The following is a 20,384-nucleotide window of genomic DNA, read 5'->3' as shown; positions in this document are numbered from 1 at the left end:
CTATTGTGTGATGCTGTCAGAAGATCTTAAGTCTAAGTCCTGCTTTCATCCATTTCTGAGCTAGAAAACGTTTCGACGCTGATGCTTCTTCAGGGGGTCCGCGGGCTCTTAAAAAGTATTACAAGTTGATAAATCAATTTAGAGAAAATTAAGGCTATTAAAAAGTATGAAACGGCATTTCCCAAGGTATTACATTTTGTATCTTGTGTTCAGTAAGTATATGAATGGTCCAGAGAGGTTGTGTTCCACAGTCTGCCTGAATGTAGTCATGGCGTAGGTGTGTAGTGTGATTCTGTGGAGTTTATTGATGGCATCCCGTTGGGTTTGACGTCATCTGAACAGGACGTCGCGCGCTCACTGCTTGATAGCACGAAGCTCCGTTTACGCCGGTTGCTAAGCAACATCGTTATGGGGAAATGCAAGTCTGCGTCCAAACGGTTGGAAGATAAGGAGGAAGGACAATCAATACTGTATATAGTCAATGTGAGGTAAAGTGTGTCGCCAAGGTAACCGGTTAAAACTCAAAGTGGAGACGAGGTCTTAAAATGTATGGGAAGGGTCTTAAAAAAGGTCTTTAAAAAAGGTCTTACATCTGACTTCAGGATTCCGGCATACACCCTGTGTTTAGGTTATTCAGCGTCAGGTGTGTCTTTTCCTCCGCTCTCTTGTTCTCTGTGCACCCCCCACCTGAGAGGAATTTGTGCTTTTGGCCCCAGAGGATTTCCGACTGTTTCCCTCTGTAAAAGTCAGGGGATGAGCGCAGGAGAAACTTTGGGGGCTTTCTATTGTTTTGCAGTCATGTCCCTCTTGCAGCCGCGGCTGACAGATGAGGGGTGGGGGGGGTCTCAGGCCTTTGAACAAGTGATTAATAAGGACACTGGAGAAGGGCCCCGATCGGCAGGGCTGTTTGTTTTGATTGCATTTTCATCGGTCGCTGTGCCCAACCTGCCACGAGACAATGGCCGTTTTCTGTTTGGAGCTGACCTCTGGCCCGCTCTCGTCTGCAGGCGCTGCTCCGTCTTTAAGTGGAAGCTGAACAGCCTGCGCCTCGGGCTGACTGAGAAACACTCTGAGAAACCAGACACCCAGGAGCAGACAAACAACACCAGGACAGGGATACAACACTCTAAAATAACTCTGCAGCCTTTTCAAGTTAAACTGCAATATTTAATTCTACTAAAACTACATCAAAATGTCACCAACGGGAGTTCGTTCTCAATTGCCGTACTTTTATTCCTTTTTATTAATTAATTAATTACATATTTTATTATTTTAACTAAACCAAACTTGCATCAAAGGGTTATTATTCTCAGTATTTTCCTGCTTCTATAACTCTATATTTCAAATACGATATATATCTTGTCAACATATATTTTGTAAATGTCCCAGTGTAAGAAAAAATACACATTATGGTGTAATCGGTCGGTGTAAGCTACGGATTATTATGATTATAGTAAAGCGTATTGATAGCCTTTCACTATAATTATATTGTACATTTTACCGGGTCAACAAACGACGCTGCGGATTAAAACTCAAACGTCTTGGTGACGAGTTCTGCCCTTTCTTTTTTAAAGACAATTAAAGCCAAAATCAAAGGAGGCTTAACTGAGGAGGACCACACCTAAATCCTCAATTAACTGGGATGACACCTCCACCTGCAACACGCCTTATTGTTCATATTCATCCATTATATGCTCAGTCACTGCCAACCAGCCTTTTTAATTCGTTTTGATTGAACAGAAACAATGCAATTTTAAAAGTTCCAACACCGAACGCCAACCCGAGGGTTTGGTCCTTATGTCCAAAGTTTGATCTTAACACGTGCGGTGTAGTAGTTTCAATGTCATAAAACCACAATGCAGCACCGATGTAGAAATACAGTCAAATGCACATCCCATTATAGACCTTACTTTAAACTTATGATGTATGTAACTGCTAGGGATAGTGAATGTAAGTAAGTAAGTGCCTAACAATAATTCAAACACGTTTTAATGATCACTTACATAAAGCAAAACTATATATTTTTTGTGATGAATGAATAGTGCTGCAACCGTTAAAGAGATTTAAGAAAGTTCAACATAGCCTCCATATTTATTGAGCAAAAGTATGAATCCCACTATGCCAAAAGGTCATCTCATACGACGGTTTGTACGATAATCCTGGTCTTCCATCGTTTCAATTTCCCCCCTCTCCATCTTCACTTAAAAGAGCTTTTGTCAGGTTTAGTAAAAGATTGTGGTTAGGGTTTTAATTTCTGCGGATGTAGCTTGACTTAAGTAAAATAAATAAATATTCTGCTCGGTCTCCCGGGTAAAAGTACTGCGTATAGTCAATGTGAGGTAAAGTGTGTCGCCAAGGTAACCGGTTAAAACTCGAAGTGGCGATGAGGTCTTAAAATGTATGGGAAGGGTCTTAAAAAAGGACTTCCTGCATATACCCTGTTATAGATGGTGTATACTAAATAATACATAACTGTTTACAGATGCTGAACAAGAAAAACATTTACCCGAAGATTCTTTATTTTATTCTTTTAAATCTCCCTCACGATTTCACGTCCTGCATAAGTGGAATGATTTGCTTCATTAGATATGCCTGTGTGTGTAAGTCAGATATTAATATCATTCAGCGCGCAGTGTTGGGGAATTCCAAAACCCAGAATAGTGCCAGCTCCAGATTCTGCCCCCGTCCAGCTGTACACATACCAGAAGCTGCAGCAGAGCTATCATATTAGAGCGGGGGGGAATTCCAGCCGCCTCCGACTGCAGCGTGCGCCACTTCAGCGCGAACAATGGCAGGCTGAGCCCTGGAGCAGGTGTAATGTTTCAGGGGAGCGGGTCAAAGTGCCTCTGTCTGAATGGTGCATAATCACCATTATGTGTAGTACAAATATTCAGCATTATGCAGGCTGACTTCTGCACAAAGGAGGTGCTCTTCATGAATGGCTGCCAGCGGGACTCCTCCTCCTGCTCCTGGCTGGGTGGCCAAACCTCAGCCTGCACACACACACTTCTGTTTGCTCATTGCTTGTTTTACTTTTAAAAGTTACTACTGAAATAGTTGTGCTGTTTTGAAAAAAAAGGCCAATAGTAGTAAGTCAGTAAGGACAGTAAAAAGGTATTTAATTTCCCAATGAAGAAACACAGAAGTGACGATCCTGAATTCAAACATTATAATTAATTATCAATTATTGCTCTAATTCATCCCACAGGCCATCAGACTGTTAAACACCTGAACTTTTGAAAGAACATCCATAACATTCATCTGTTTGCAACTTATATATATATATCTATCAATATTCCAATTACTTGTATATAGTCCACATGTGTCAAACTCAAGGGCACAACATCCGGCCCTTGGTAGATTTAATTTCGGCCCACAGGATAATTTCTAATTCCTAGATCTGGCCCGCCGGTATATTGCACGCACACCTTCCCTCCATCCTGAGGGTCTCCTCCGCTCAGAGCCTGAGCCCAAACATTGATGACCTTGCTCCCAGGATGAGATGCCAAGTGTCTGAGCTAGCATCTCAGAGCAGCACACTGAGTTCAATGGATTCTTCCTTCTGCACTTTCTCTCTCAGGACAACAGGGCATGTTTGGTTTCTCTCTGAGGGGAATAGTTTTGTTGAAGCTGTTGTTGGCCTGTGGGGAAATGTACTCATAAGAAATGACTCTGGAGAAGCTGCAGATAGAGCCATGAGAAATGAATGCAGCTGATTATTTAATATTTAATGTTGTTTTCATAGGCAATAATTTAAGCTTTGTTAGTTCCAGGTTTAATATGTGCAATAAGTTCATTTCAATAAATTCTGCAATAAACATTGAACCAGTCCGGCCCTCCACTAGCACCCATTTTTAACTTTGGCCCACTGTGTATTTGAGTTTGACCCACCTGATATAGACTATTCGCCACTATTTCTACTATATTCTATTTTATTTCATTTACTTGCACTATTATCTGTGTTATTGTGTTGCACTGTTGTCATAACTACACTGTTGCTATGCACACATGACAATAAAAGCCTTAAAACAAAAGTCACGATCCTGAATGCAAACATAATTACTTATGAACTAATGTGTTTATTGCTCTAATGTTGCAGAAGGTTTGGCTTATTTATTTTTTGAACTGACTAGATAATGGTTGTAATTAAAGTGCCGATAGTATCAGGGGCGGACGTATTGGAAGTTAAAGCAGTAATATGATGATGTCAAAATACTCCATCACAAAAGGATTTTAATGGTGGTTGATTGTGTCTCCCTGCAGACTCCGGGACGCTTCCTCTCGTTTGTCCTGGAGAGATTTCAGCAGCATGTCCCAGAGTCCGTCCGCTCAGCCCTCCGACTACTTCAGCCAGGACGTCTTCAACCAACTGTTCGACATGCTGGACCAGTGAGTCAATAATCCTAAACAACTCTTTGCTGTAAATCTGCAAACGTACTCAACAGAGTTATAGTTATAGTTATAGTGGTAAAAAGCTTTTAGACTTTCCATCGCTTTTTGAACAACAACTTTTGCCGATGGTCCGTTCAGCCATTTCACCACAAGCAGCTAAAACAGCCCCCCTTTTTTATAAAGCTTCTCTCTTTTATTTTTCCTCATCGCTCCCTACTAGGGAGCATTTTAGAAACGTATTCAGACCATCAGGGGAATAGCAAGAATATATATCCAATATATGATGTTGTAAATGACAGGGAATATAGACTAAGGACTTAATCATATGATTTGTATCTACTTTAAAGGTGGGGTAGGTAGTTCACTTCAGAAACACTTGTTATATTCCATGGAATGCTCTTAACATCCGATAGCAATGAATATCTGAAGCGCTTTGACAATAAATACATAAAAAAAAGTCATCTGTGGAAGCCGTGGCTCTGTAAAAAGCACGACCAATCATCTGAGCCGGCTAAAGTAACTGGACGGCCTACCTGCCTGTCAGCCTTCCATCTGGGCACAAACTGATCTCGTGCCCTCATTGGTCATGTGCGCGTTCGTGTGTGTTGGAGGAGGGGCTCTGTGAGGAAGTCTGAAGGAAGGGGCAGATTCTTTTCCGCTGCGTACTTTCAAATTCTAGCGCACTCGAGCTGGTTTCTCCATTCTTACCTACCCCACCTTTAAGAGATGCTGCTAGCTACTTTAATCTTAAAAGAAGCAATGGACATGCTACTAAGTGGAGCTACATGTTCTCCGTTGTTTGTACGTGTATTTGATTAGTCTTTGAAAAAAGGATTGCATTGAAAGAATTAAATATGGGTCATTTGCTTTAGGAGCTTCTGAGAATTATACTGTTTTCACCACTATCCAAGAGTCAGAGCTTATATATAACTTTGTATGTGTAGTTTCTTTAGTGTGTAGTTTTGTCCAACAGAAATATGTGGCCTTCTTGGTTGGATTGTCGAGAGTCTATGGGACCAAAGGCATCCAGGAAACTACCCAAGGGGGGGGGATGAGGGAAAACCCCGACATAAACAAAATATTGTGCAATCAACCTTTCCTTCACAATGACAAGTTAAAGCAAAAACGATATGGCCACTTATATGAAGTGGTTCAAGGCTTGTATTGTCATTTGTACATAGCTCCAGTGCAGATATATCAATCACAATCTGAGGTCACAGCGCAACACAATAAAACAGATAAAATAATACAAAAAATAAGCTGTTTTTAAATCCAACTTTTATTTTAAACACTATTGGAGATCCCAATATTTCCAAATACAAGTAAATAAGTATAGAATTTCAATTTGACATAAAAACATGTGGGTTGTTTCAATATTACGCATCGAGTTGAATATGAATAGATAGTTTTTCTTTTAAAGCTACTTAGGGAAACATTAAGGGGGAAACCTGAGCTTCAGACTGAATATTAAACGCAAGAGGCGTACAAACAAAATATTCAGTGATAACTAAAACTCTTTCCGGGTAAAACGTCATTTACCTAACATGCTCAATGCTGAATCTAATATCATGTATTCTTGTTTTACTTTATTGCTTTAATGCAATCCCTTAGGGCTGCTCGATTATGGCAACAATCATAATCACGATTATTTTGGTCAATAATTGATATCACGATTATTAAAAACGATTATCCATTTACTTTGAAAACATCCATTGATTGAAAAAAGTATGATTTAACAGTTGATTACCCTGAACTTTAAGTATAATTCAACTGAATAAAAAAAAGTATTCAAAAAGAAAATAATAAAAAAAGTAATACAAATAATTAAAAATAATAATCGTTTTATTTCGATTACGTTGTTTTCGTAATCGTTGCAAGCCAAAATCGAGATTAAAATACGATTAATTGCACAGCCCTACAATCCCTGTAAAGAAAGGAACCACATATTTGGAACAACTGATGTATTATTCTTAAATGTAGATTATAAGTTGTTTCTAAAGAATTAAAAAAAAACGATTTGCATGTCTTTTTAATATCAAGGCTTTTATTGTCATGTGTGCATCGCTACGATGTCGATATATCAATGACAATCTTAGGTTACAGGCTCCTCCAACAGTGCAACACAATACAACTGATAAAATAGTGCAAGTAAATACAAATAAAATAGAATAGAAATAGTGCAAGGAGAGTCTATATACAAGTAATTGGAATTTGATATATTAGATGAATAATTATATTATAAGTTATGCATGTTCTTTCAAAAGTTCAGGTGAAATGAAGCAGACCTCTGATTGGCCGAAGACACTCGCAAGGGTTTTTTATAGAAATGCAACAACACTCAAATATGTTTTTGATGTAACTATTTGTGTGTGGATCAGAAATATATTTGTGCGGATGGAGATTTGTGTATCCTTCTGTGTGCATTTATTTATTTTTGAGGCTGATCTGACCCCATATATAACAGTCTTGTGGCCTGTGGAGTGAAACTGTCCCTGAGTCTGGTGTGTTTCTGTCGTGGTTTCAGATCAGCGGCTCACTCGGTGCAGCCCATCTTCAGAGAGAGAGCAGCTGACGGATCTGCAGGAAACACCATCCAGATCAGCATGGACTGCATCACCATGCACCAGCCGGAGGAGACGCTCGCTGTAAGTACGTAGGTCTGCTGTACGGCACAACGCCAGATTCACAACATGTTTCTTTAACATTATTTCTCGGGCCACCGGTGCCTTTTATTGAAGGCAAGGCAGGGTTATTTATATTGCACCTTTCAACACAAGGCAACTAATCTAACTGATCCTTTAGTTATTTCAAGTGTTTCATGCTAAAGGAACCCCCCTTTGGAAAATGCTACTCTGACCCCACGGTACCTTTTTAGCTTTCGCCGAAACTATTCCTCTTTTTTAAATTACTCTAATTTACCTTGTCTTTCTAGGACTTTTTTGGCATTGAAGCGAAAATTAAGGCTATTAAAAAGTATTAAAGGGCATTTTCCAAGGTGTTACATTTTGCAGCTTGTTTTCAATAAGTACATAAATGGTCCAGAGAGGTTGTGTTCTACAGTCTGCCTGAATGTAATCACGGCGTAGGTGTGTCGTGTGATTCTGTGTAGTTTATTGATGGCATCCCGTTGGGTTTGACGTCATCTGAACAGGACGTTGCACGCTCACTGCTTGATAGCGCGACGGTCCGTTTACGCCGGTTGCTAAGCAACATCGTTATGGGGAAATGCAAGTCTGCGTCCAAATGGTTGGAAGATAAGGAGGAAGGACAATCAATACTGTGTATAGTCAATGTGAGGTAAAGTGTGTCGCCATGGTAACCGGTTAGAACTCCAAGTGGCGATGAGGTCTTAAAATGTATGGAAAGGGTACATTTGACTTCAGGATTCCTGCATAGACCCTGGTGCCACACCGGCTCTATCGAGCGAGCTTTGTGGCGGCACAACAGATTAACTTTTGTTCAGTGCTCTCTCAGTTAAAAATAATTCCAATGAACGGAATTCAAAATGATATGACCGCATTCAGTTCAACATGTTATACAACCTGTAAAACATCGCTGTTAACCTTAAATTGTTTCTGGAATATTATTACCACCGGTGCCAAGTTAATACAACTAAATAACTTTATATTCAGCCTTTGAAGCCAAGAAAAGACACTTGCTTAATATGCAATATACAACAATATCCAAAATGTAAGTCTCTTATTACAATATCTATATTATGTCAAATTAGCGCCAAGCCCTTGTCGGTTAAGATGAATAACTCATTAGAAAATAGTTGTGTATATATATTTTTATGGCAGTTTCTTAGTAGGGGATTTATCGCTTTCATTCTGAGTATCTGGGACTTCCAGTGGTTGAAGCCTTCAACGCAAAATCTACTTTCAATTTTTACAAAAAAATAACATTGGAATTTCCCGCAGACAGTTTGTGAAAATGTGGTGCAGAGCGGTTTGACAGCCAGAGGATTGTGCAGAGCATCAGTTAGATCTGTGTGAGATGTGTGGGGGGGGGTCTGATATTACCTGGTGGCCTCCGTGAGACAGGCAGCACTCAGTCATCTCATTATTTTATTTATTTTATTTATTTTATTTATTTTATTTATTTTATTTATTTTATTTATTTTATTTATTTTATTTATTTTATTTATTTTATTTATTTTATTTATTTTATTTATTTTATTTATTTTCAGCATTCATCTGGGCACCTTTATTTAAGATTTACAATACATTTTTATATCCAACCATTTGAAATCAATAACTCATTTTACAAGGTAGTCCTGGCCATTTTGCTCATTTGTGACTTAAAGCTCTTTCACACCAATCTGACACCAAATAACTGACACAGACGTCGCCTCGCGTCTCCTGCGTCTTGGCCACGTGTCGCACTGGAACACACCGCAAAGACTTCAGCCGACAGCCAAGAAGCACGTACGCACTGCGCATGCGTGAGTGGCAATAACTCTCCTTACCAGCAGGCGGCGGTAGTGTGTATTCGTCATTCAAAAGAGGCAACAACCGGAAGACAGACTGCGTGATAACTGAGAGAAGAAGAACAGACTGCGTGATATAAACAAACAGCAAATAGCGTGCGTTCCATTTTCACTCTACAGCGAGAAGCTCACGGGGCTTTCCCGAACCTGTGTTGAAAGCTGGAGTTCAATGAAATCTCAGATTTGCCTTCTTAATAGTTTGTTTGGGTCCCTCACTTCCGTTTCGCTTCTCATGCACTGATTCGCTAGCTGAACAGCCAATCAGAGTGATTTCTTTAGCCGACGGCCTTTTACCGACAGCCGAATCGGCGGCGGAAGGTGTCAGCACGGCCGAAAAGACACAACGGGGCGGGACACACCAATCTGAGTAGGGCGACACAACGCTCATCGAAGGCCAGACATCTATCGACGGCCGAAATTGGCTTGGTGTGTAAGGACCTTTTTAAAGGACTTTTAAATCAAGCAGAAACAGTTTCTGAAGGCTATTAAATGCTTTCTTTCCTAATTCAGTTTGTGCACTTGGGACAGACGGCAGCACGACATGTTATAATCAGACTATAACTACAGTCTCAGTTTGCTTTATTTTGTTTAACAGTTTTTATTGAGGTAATACTCAACTGCTTTACTTAAGTACAATTTTGAGTTACTTGGATTTTACCTACATATTTAAATGTTTTGCCGCTACTTCTACTCCCCTAACTTTTGGAAGCCAATATTGTACTTTTTACTCCATTACACTTATCTGACAACTTTAGTTACTTCCAGCGTTTCCGCCAGGGGGGCGTCCTGCCGTCATTTGACGCCCTTATTCAGCTCGGGACGCCCTGAACTCGAGCCGAGGGCGTCCACAAATATTAATAATTCGAGAGAAGATCAAGAAAAAGGACAAGGACATCCCTCTGTTGGAGGGGCAAAGGAGTCTGGTGGGATTATTTTCGGAGTATTGAAGATCGTTTCCCCGACATCGGCGGTGCCTGCTACAGGACAACACGGAATGTGCGCGATTTGGACGCGATGAGCGGTGCTAGTGGAGCACCAGAGCCTCGCAGCGGCGATACTGAGGCTCCGTGGTAAACTGTGGTAACATGAAGAGCTGTGTGGGAGCCGAAACAGCCGGCGCTTTAAGAGAGCCGAGCCAAATGATCCAGCTCACTAACGTCTAATAAAATCTACAACTAAATTATTGTATAAACATTGACATAGAATTACAGGTTGAGATAACTAGCGAGTAATTAAAATCAGCTCCACCTTTACCAGCTGTGATAAACACATCGATGCACCAATCATCATAATCCAGTCGTTTCATAGATATGATTCTGAAATGGGCCATTGTGCAAGATTACTTTTACTCTCGGTACTTAAGTTTTTCGATGCCAATACTTTTGTACTTCAGTAAAAGTCCTTACATACCGAGCCGATTTTCGGCGTCGATAGATGTCGGGCCGTCGATGAGCGTCCTGTCGATGAGCGTCCTGTCGATGAGCGTCCTGTCGATGAGCGTCCTGACGATGAGCGTCCTGTCGATGAGCGTCCTGTCGATGAGCGTCCTGTCGATGAGCGTCCTGTCGATGAGCGTCCTGACGATGAGCGTCCTGTCGATGAGCGTCCTGTCGATGAACGTCCTGTCGATGAGCGTCCTGACGATGAGCGTCCTGTCGATGAGCGTCCTGACGATGAACGTCCTGTCGATGAGCGTCCTGTCGATGAGCGTCCTGACGATGAACGTCCTGTCGATGAGCGTCCTGACGATGAGCGTCCTGTCGATGAGCGTCCTGTCGATGAGCGTCCTGTCGATGAGCGTCCTGACGATGAGCGTCCTGTCGATGAGCGTCCTGTCGATGAGCGTCCTGTCGATGAGCGTCCTGTCGATGAGCGTCCTGTCGATGAGCGTCCTGACGATGAGCGTCCTGTCGATGAGCGTCCTGACGATGAACGTCCTGTCGATGAGCGTCCTGACGATGAGCGTCCTGACGATGAGCGTCCTGTCGATGAGCGTCCTGACGATGAACGTCCTGTCGATGAGCGTCCTGACGATGAGCGTCCTGACGATGAGCGTCCTGGCGATGAGCGTCCTGACGATGAACGTCCTGTCGATGAGCGTCCTGACGATGAACGTCCTGTCGATGAGCGTCCTGACGATGAGCGTCCTGACGATGAGCGTCCTGGCGATGAGCGTCCTGACGATGAACGTCCTGTCGATGAGCGTCCTGACGATGAGCGTCCTGACGCCCTAATCAGAGGCAAATCTGAGAGTTCATTTAACTCCAGCTCTCGACACAGGTTCAGGAAAGCCCCATGAGCTTCTCGCTGTCGAGTGAAAATGGAACGCACGCGCTACTTGTTGTTTGTTTATGGCCCATTCCCAAACCGCCCCCTACACCCTACCCCTACACCCTACCCCTACACCCTACCCCTCCGTTTGCGCGTTCACACGGAGGGTCCGCCATATTGAGGGCTGTTCCAAAGCAACGAGTGTGGAGGGGGAGTGGGCTATCGAGCCCTCAATCAGCGAGTCTGCAGCGGTGCTGACTTGAGACCGGTCTCTACCTGACCGGAGTCACGCTGTGTGTGTCCCTCAGGAAACATGCTGTGTACAAGTAGTTCCAGCAAACATCCACTGATAAACTGTGACCTCATGATGACCTCATATGTTTTTAACTTAGGATCAAACCTGTGTTTAGTCTAGAAAAAGGTAAATGTGTGCATTTTATTATAAAGTTGTGTATATTTACAAACTAAGAAGCTTATAAACATCAGGTTTAAAACTAAAAGAGCTTTGAAACACAATGAAAGATGTTTTATTTGAGTTATTCATTTAAACTTTTTGTCTAAGAGATGCTGATTTGAAACCGTTGTTACAAACAGTGACGGCACTTCCTGTTTCTGCCGGAGAGAGGGGAGGCCGTCCCAAAGCTTGCTGCTGTGTTTACTCCCTCCATCTGACAGGAGGAGCCTCGTTGAGCTGCGAGTGTGGCTGCAGACGGAGTTCACTCCGTCACGGAGGGGTAGGGTCGAGGGAGTGGTTTGGGATTGGGCCTTAATCACGCAGTCTGTTCTTCTTCTCTCGGTTATCACGCAGTCTGTCTTCCGGTTGTTGCCTCTTTTGAATGACGAATACACACTACCGCCGCCTGCTGGTAAGGAGAGTTATTGCCACTCACGCATGCGCAGTGCGTACGTGCTACTTGGCCGTCGGCTGAAGTCTTTGCGGTGTGTTCCAGTGCGACTGTTGGCCAAGACGCAGGAGACGCGAGGCGACGTTCCGTCAGGACGTGTTCTTTGGTGTCAGTTTGGTGTGTAAGAGGCTTAAGACTTTAAATGCAGGACTTTGGAGCAAATTGTGTAACTTTTCTTATTATAATTGTTGTATCTTTAACACTTTTGCATGCTTCTTCGGTAACATTAAGCTGTCTTTGGCTCTTTCCTGCTGTGACGATGTAACTTTCCCCTCTGTGGGACTAATAAAGGTATTCTGATTCTGATTGACTTCAAACTATTCTCAGTATCCCTACTCTTCCCAAAAGTAAAAGCCCTTCGCTCTTCTTCCACCTCAGTGTCCTGACAGATGATGAGCTCGTATCCTCCCTGCGCAGGAATGCTGTTGTCCAGCCAGCGTGAAAAAAAGCAAAGAAAAATGGTGTTCAAGGAGCTGAGTAATGTTTCCCTGCACTTCCCCCCGGGGAGCTTATGTTCTCTTGAACTGGTGATTAATGGCCCCACCTTCCCCTCCTCCACCACAGTGAGGCGTGGTGCGCTGATTGGCATGCCAGAAACTCTGGGCAGCATCCGTGCCATGGCCGTCTGCCAATCACCAAGCCCTGATCGTTAGCTTGGATGAAAAGAGGTGGTGGTGGGCCAAATCAAAACCCCCCCAATTCTCCTCCTCCCCCCTCACCTCCACCTCCTCCTTTATTCATTTAAATGCAGCTCAGTGTTTAGTGCCCTGGGGGATGTATTTGTATTGGTGAGGGTTGTATGTTTAATCTGAAATTCCTTCACCTTTTTTTCCTTTCTGTAAGGCAAGGCAGGTTTATTTATACAGTGTATTTCAGCAACGAGGCAATGTTGTACTACAGTACATGACGTGTTACTTGTTAGACGCTTTTATCCAAAGCGACTCACATACTCAATACTGTGGACAATCCCCACAGGAGCAATTTGGGGTGAAGTGTCCCAGGGACACAACGGCCATTTCTCAATGTCGAGTAAAGCTGCTCCAGAGCCACTATTTCAAGCATACTACGTCATCGAGTGGCGCCCAATCACTGTTTAAATGCCCAGCATACATGTGCTACCAAGCAAGCCTCCTCGACATTGAGAAACGGCCACCGACATGCTGACTGCAGCGGGGTTTGAACCTGTGCTCCCCTGATCCGAACGCCCACGCAATAGTCCACTGCGCCACACGCCTCCCCCTACTACGATTTCATTCCTTATGTTATTCCTTCTTATTGAATTCCACTGAAATGTAATACTGTTATATTTTACTCTATTTTTAATTATTTTTAATAACCTCAACCTGTGTTTTTAATTCTTGTTTGTATGCACCACGACACCAAGTCAAATTCCTCGTACGTGTAACCCTACCTGGTAATAAACCTGTTTCTGATTCAAGGTGCTTTCAAAAACATTAAAAACATGTAGGTATAGTGTCGAAGAAGCACATTATTAAATGGATTTAAAAACAGTCATTAAAAAGGAAGGAGAATAAGAATTATAATCAGAATCAGAGTTCCTTGATTAGGGGAAATGCATATAGTATCAGCAAAGAGACAGTACTGAAAGATACAAAATACAAAAACTATACAAATATATATATAAATAAAAACTACAGTAGGTATAGTGTAGAAGAAACACATTATTTAATTGATTTAAAACAGTCATTAAAAAGGAAGGAGAATACAAATCAGAATTCATTTATTAGTCCCACAGAGGGGACATGTACATAGTAACAGCAAAGAGACAGTCGTGGAAGACACAAAATAAAAACGGTTCATTAGAAACCTGGACAAGTCATGGAAATTGAAAATGCTAATTCCAGGCCCTGGAGAAGTTCTGGAAAACAATATTTTTCCCAATGTTTTGGAAAGGTCATGGAAATGAAACTAAAGTTGCATCAAATATAATTTATATTTTATCTAATCGCCGAAATAGTAATACTTTAATGATAATACATACTGTATCGTATAGTAATGAAACGTAAAATGGCTTTTAACTGACGAGGTGTTTTGCTGGTGAGAGATTTCAGTAGAAGCTAGTGAGGCTATTTGATTTGTTTTAGAGGCACGACATGTTTCAGATGCAGACCTTATTTATGTATTGATACTAATATTAAACAATCTCAAATATAATAAGGCATGTTTAAAATGTAATTCTAAAATCTACGGTGCCGTGTAAGATTCAGAAGTTCCACATCAGGAGAATTGACAATGTTACAGTGCAGAGAAAATGATATCTCTAGTTCCACATCAAATAAACAAGCATGCGCACGTTTATAAAAGATAATCACATGTAGAAAAATAACAACGTTAATAGATATTTGATTTATTAAAAAGCAGCGGTAAAAAGAAAAGTCTTAATTTCTGGTTTTAAAGAAGTCTGTAGCTGCGGGGCAACAATTTAACGCAGCACCTGCCTCTGTTGCACTCTGAGGACTCATCTATCAGTGCTTGTCTTCACTGTGTAAAGGTGGGAGGGGGGGGAGGGTAGAATAACATGAAGGAATGTGGCAGAAGTAGTGGCAGGAGAAACGCTATATCCTACCCCAAACAGCTGATTGCACAGGCAGATAACGCTCTGATCAGCTGTGCGTGGAGACTTTAGTCTTTACAGCAGGAGAACAATCAACACGCGGCTTCTCTGACATCTGATTACATGTTTCAGCTCACCTCTAATGTGTGATGGCTGCGGATCACCTTTCTCTCCTGTTATATCTGCTGGTAAAGGTTTCATAAATCACTTTTCCTACTTTAAAATCTCTAAAAACATTGGACCTATGTTTTATTCTTAGTCGAGTTGTGTTCTTGCATTTTCCGAAATGTTTCCAGAAGTTATCAAACTCAGAAATGTTTCATTTGAATCAAAGTAACGGTGCTTTTCCTTTGGTCATCTCTCATGGTAAGGCTTTACTATGATTGCCCTTTCTGTACTTTGTAAAACACAATTTACAAAAGAAAATACATAGATTAAAGAAATGCGGAATGCTTTTAACATTTTCAAAGCATTTTACTGTTCATTTGAATTTCAAACCTTTATTTAACCAGGTAGGTCCCATTGAGACCATTGGTCTCCTTTTCAAGGGAGACCTGCAGCAAGTAGGTGACACCTGAAACAACATAAAGCAATACAGGACATCATATTTACAGGGCGACATTTACACACCTATCAGGGCGACTGTGGCTGCGAGGGAGTGCCGTCGTCTTTCAACCAGAATGTTGTGGGTTCGATCCCAGCCCATGTAGTCAACATGTCGATGTATCCTTGAGTAAGATACTTAACCCTGAGTTGCTCCCGATGGCCAACGGTGTGTGAATGTGTATGCGTGTTAGTTCCTAGAGTAAGATACACTGCTCAGTATGAATGGGTGAACGACATGTAGTATGTACATTTTCTTTGAGGGGTCTTAAAGACTGGATAAAGCGCTATATAAGTACAGTCCATTTACCATTTACCATTTACCTATCAACATTGACAAGTACCAACAGTATCAAAGAGCACTGCACCTATCCGAGCTTTAAAAACATGCAGGGGAACCAATTTGCTCAGTTTCAATTATTTTTGAAGACTGTTCCAAGCAAGAGGAGATGCGCACATAAAAGCTTTCGTGCCCAAGTCAGTCCCTGCACTGTGAGACAGTATTTTACCTTCAACAGTAAGAAAATGTCCAGATTAAAACAAAACACTTGTTATGTTGCTTTCACACTATCATGGTGAATTTTCAGTATCTTAAAATGTTACTTTTCGACCACTTCTTTAGATGATTAATTAAAATGACTAGACCTGTATGACATATTTAGTGTAGTTTCAGAGACATGCGTCATTTTAATGGGAACACACTGCCTTTCATCTGGTCTCCTGTAATGGAGTCAAAAGCTGTCATTAAAAGATATATTAAAGGAGGGGTAGGTAAGTTTGAGAAACCGGCTCGAGATCGCTAGAATTTGAAAATACACAACCGGAGAAAATCTGCCACTTCCTCACAGAGCCCCTCCCCCAACACACAGGAACGCGCACATGACCAATGAGGGCACGAGATCAGTGTGTGCCCCGATGGAAGGCTGACAGGCAGGTAGGCCAGGTAGTACTTTTTACAGTATCACGGCTTCTACAGATGACATTTGTTATGGATTTGTTGTCAAAGCACTTCAGATATTCATTGCTATCGGGATGTTAAGAGCATTCCATGGAATATAACAAAAAGTGTATCTCGAGCCGGTTTCTCAAACTTACCTACCCCACCTTTAAGCCACTTTTTAAACATTCACTTTGCTGTTTTTAACTTTTTATTTAAACCAGATACATTGTTTAAGTTGTGGGATGTCTTGATCTAAAGTCATACGAGAAACGAGCTGAGCTAACGTCAGCCGAACAGCATGCAGGGAGGAACTCAGATTGTGTACGTGGAACTGCTTTCTTCTGTATATATATATTACCAGTGGTTTTAAATCAGATTGACGAGGAAACCGTTAAAACCTCCCGAACCTGAACACTGAAGGAATTCTAACGAACTGCGACTATAAACTCCCACGATCACGACCGGAACAAAATACATTTTTTAAATCATCTGAAAAGAATCTGCCGGATGGTGCAATCAGTTCTGTTACCATCGTCATCATCACGTGTTACGGTTCTTTGGCATTGTCAGAGCTGTCTTCATCATGAGTCACTACTTCCACCTACACGTAGAAAGTCCATCTGGCCCTTCATGTGTCTGAACATGCAGATATTTATTCAATAGTTAATAGAAACTAATCCAAGTTAAACCCGTGCATTAACTATTGACCATTATAAGGACTTTCTGTGTTTTGTTCCGCCCCACCGGATAGCCTCCAGCGCGTAAAAAAAGTGTTTTAAGGCGTAGCAACAAGGAGCGAGGGCCACTTAATGAAGTGTGAGTCAGTTTGAGATGTGGTGCAGCAGCAGGAGCCCCATCGCCCGCATCTCTTGTGTTTTATATTTCTTACTCACAGCTTCACCCAGGATTAACTGCCTCTCTGCAGCAGCATTGTATCAGGTCAGGTTCAACTGAAGAAACTGTAAGTCTCATCCTTTCAGAGAGAAGAGAGCGCATGTTAAAACCTCCAGGAGTTGTCATATACATATCCTATAACCATCTTTTGTAAAACACAATCTATCCATAGGTCAGGGCTGCACGATATATTGTGTCGTGACCAGAGGTTGCGCTAGACTTTTTCACTGCCCGTCGTGAACTGTCAACGGGGGGCGGGGCGCGTAAAGCATTTCAATGATTTGGGTTTGGAAACGGTATCATTTCCTTTTTGGCAGGCACGCTTAACGCCGGAGCCTCGCTGCGGGGAAGCTTTGGCGCTGTTCCGAGTTTGTTCTAATCTGTCAAAATGGCGGAAAATATTCGGTTAACGCAACCTTTGGTCGTGACGATAATCGCGTTATGCGCATGCGCGATATTCACATCGCAGGACGTGCGAGGATTTTTTTTTTTAGGACGTGCGATATTAAGTAGGCAAATGAACTCAAACACGTCATGTTACAATTATTCTGCTGCTTGCTACAAAAGAAAAACGTGCACGGCTCTCGCATGCACAGCAAACCACCAATCACAATCCTTCTTGATCACAGCAGGATAACCGCGCTAGCTCAGCTTGTTGCTCTGATAACTTAAGATCCAGAAGTCCGTGACTAAAATCCTTCATCCGGTTAAATATTGTTAAAAAAATACGAATTGTATCGCATCAAAGTTCAAGAAAGGATGGTTTGCGAACTGTCTTTTCTTCAATTCCTGTATTTTTTCATATCGATGGGAAAGAAAATATCGCAATGTCAGTTTTTTCCAATATCGCGCAGCCCTAAGATAGGTTTTGTTTTTTGTTCACTTCCTCTCAATGTGCATACGGGTTAAACTGCTGGGGTTGATTCAGAACAGGAGGAAGAAAAAAGTATTGTCTGAACATGTTTTGGGTTTAAGTGATCAAGACTTCCTTTAAACAGCAAACTTAGAGATCAATGCTTTTTCTTTCATCCGAAATGACGTAAGAACAATAAAAAAAAACAATACTCCGGCATCGGACAAGCTTTGGATACGATATATAACGATTATAGGAAAAAACTCGTAAACTAAATGAAGGGGTTTGTACTTTACTGAAATGGCGAATTCAAACAATCACAGATCAAAAAGTGATTTATTAGAGATGTAATTTGCACATGCGTTAGGACACATGTGTCAAACTCGAGGCCCGGGGGCCAAATCAGGCCCGTGGTGGATTTAATTTCGGCCCGCAGGATAATGTTTAATCAGATCTGGCCCGCCGGTATATTGCACGCCTTCCCTCCATCCTGAGGGTCTCCTCAGAGCCTGAGCCCAAACATTGATGACCTTGCTCCCTGATGAGACGCCAAGTATCTGAGCTAGCATCCCAGAGCAGCACACTGAGTTCAATGGATGCTTCCTTCTGCACTTTCTCTCTCACGACAGCAGGGCATGTTTGGTTTCTCTTTGAGGGAATAGTTTTGTTGAAGCTGTTGTTGGCCTGTGGGGAAATGTACTCATGAGAAATGACTCTGAAAAGCTGCAGATAGAGCCATGAGAAATGAATGCAGCTGATTATTTAATGTTGTTTTTATAGGCAATCATTTAAGCTTTGTTAGTTCCAGGTTCAATATGTGCAATAAGTTCATTTCAATAAGTTCTGCAATAAACATTGAACCAGTCCGGCCCTCCACTAGCACCCATTTTTAAACTTTGGCCCACTGTGTATTTGAGTTTGACCCCCCTGAATTAGGACAACAACAACACACTTGATTATGAGAACTTTATTGTTGACAGACAAATTATTAAATCTATATTGGACAGCAAATTGTAAGCAGCAAAAAGGACTGACATCCATTTCAATAGTAGAGATGATCCGCATATATTTTTAACAATTAAATATGTAAAACAAAAGTGTGCTGGACCTGTTGTATAGGAATGTCATTTAAAAAAACAACCAGGAAGCCACCTTTCACCTTTTTAAATGTAGCATACAGAATTATCTCCAAAGACCTGGAGGAATCTGGTTTCTTCTTGACCCTTTTTGAAATGTTTCTGGCAGCTTTTGAAACTGAATATGTGAATGAGTTTGAGTGAAAGCAGCTTAGGTTTATTTCTTTTAAACAGGAGCGTTTCAGGATTTGGAGGCAGTTGATTGTTGGGGTTTTAGTGATGCCACCCAGGTGACTCTCTCTCTCTGCATGGAGCTCATCCTGTGTTCATGGCAGGTGTCTGTGCCTGACACCTGAGACCGAACTAATCCATGTGACTTAAGGACCAGCCTCTTTAAAGGGAGAAACTTTAGGAAAGCCTCTTTGGTCTGAGCCGCTGGATCTGCAGATCTCTAGTTTCTCACCGCTGTAATACAGAGCTAATGCACTTAAGATGTAACTTCTCTAAATAGAGAGTTTAGAAAAGGAAATGTTACAAATAGGGATGTAATGATACCAAAAACTTACGGTACGATAATATCGCGATATTGAAAAATAAAGAAAAAAAAATGTTAGGAATATGAGCACGTCCACATTTCCAGGTAGAAGCTGGGATGTTCGGGCGTTTGCAAAACCCCCTGCTGTGGAAAAACTCTCTCGCTTGGTACTGATGTTGCTGGGACAGAGATATGCTTTGGCCATGGGTCAGCAGTGGGTCAAAATGTGCATCGTCTCTCCACCACTTCAACAACAATACAGTTGTCCAAGAAGGTGAGGCTTATTGACAGAGATATAGATATACTGTTGGTACTTGTCCATGTCTCTAGGTGTGAACATGTAGCCCTGTAAATACGATGTCCTTTTGTGTTATCTGTTGTTTTATGTTCATGTTGTAACCTACTTGCTGCCATGTTGGACAGGTCTCCCTTGAAAAAGAGATCGATGATCTCAATGGGACCATCTGGTTAAATAAAGGTTTAAAACAAAAAACAATTTAAAAATAAATTAAAGATTTTGTCAGTCTCACGACGGTATCGAGACATTTATTTATCGCGATATATCGTTACATCCCTAGTTACAAGTGTTTAAAAATATAAGCCACAGTATCAAGACAGATTTTTGTGCCACAAATACTTTTTTATTGAAGACACATAGAAAAGGCATTTGGTACATTGATAGGAACCACAGTTACAAATGACCAACAGTTCAAAGCTACTCGTGTTCAGCTTAGTCTCTACTATTGTACATCAATTGACAAGTCGTACATAGTTGATCTTCACTTGAAGGCGTACAATATTTAAACCACAATTATAACCAAAACAGACCAAGTAGCCAAAATGTAAGAGAG

The 20,384-nt window shown here is 41.6% G+C and overlaps 1 protein-coding gene across 1 annotated transcript in view; it reads left to right on the top strand.

The window, feature by feature from the left end:
• The first annotated feature begins 4,290 nt into the window (after positions 1 to 4,290).
• tp63 (tumor protein p63) overlaps positions 4,291 to 20,384 on the top strand; it is a 68,761-nt gene continuing 52,667 nt past the window's right edge. Inside the window, exons 1-2 of the mRNA XM_034080248.1 lie at positions 4,291 to 4,389; positions 6,917 to 7,037. Coding sequence (XP_033936139.1) covers positions 4,310 to 4,389; positions 6,917 to 7,037 — 201 coding nt within the window. The 5' untranslated portion in view covers positions 4,291 to 4,309. The remainder of the gene's footprint in view (positions 4,390 to 6,916; positions 7,038 to 20,384) is intronic.

Source organism: Pseudochaenichthys georgianus, chromosome 4 (assembly GCF_902827115.2).
Source record: "Pseudochaenichthys georgianus chromosome 4, fPseGeo1.2, whole genome shotgun sequence".
Lineage (NCBI taxonomy): Eukaryota > Metazoa > Chordata > Actinopteri > Perciformes > Channichthyidae > Pseudochaenichthys > Pseudochaenichthys georgianus.
The sequence above is the reverse complement of the archived record's forward strand: the minus strand, read 5'-3'. Positions and strand labels throughout refer to the sequence as shown.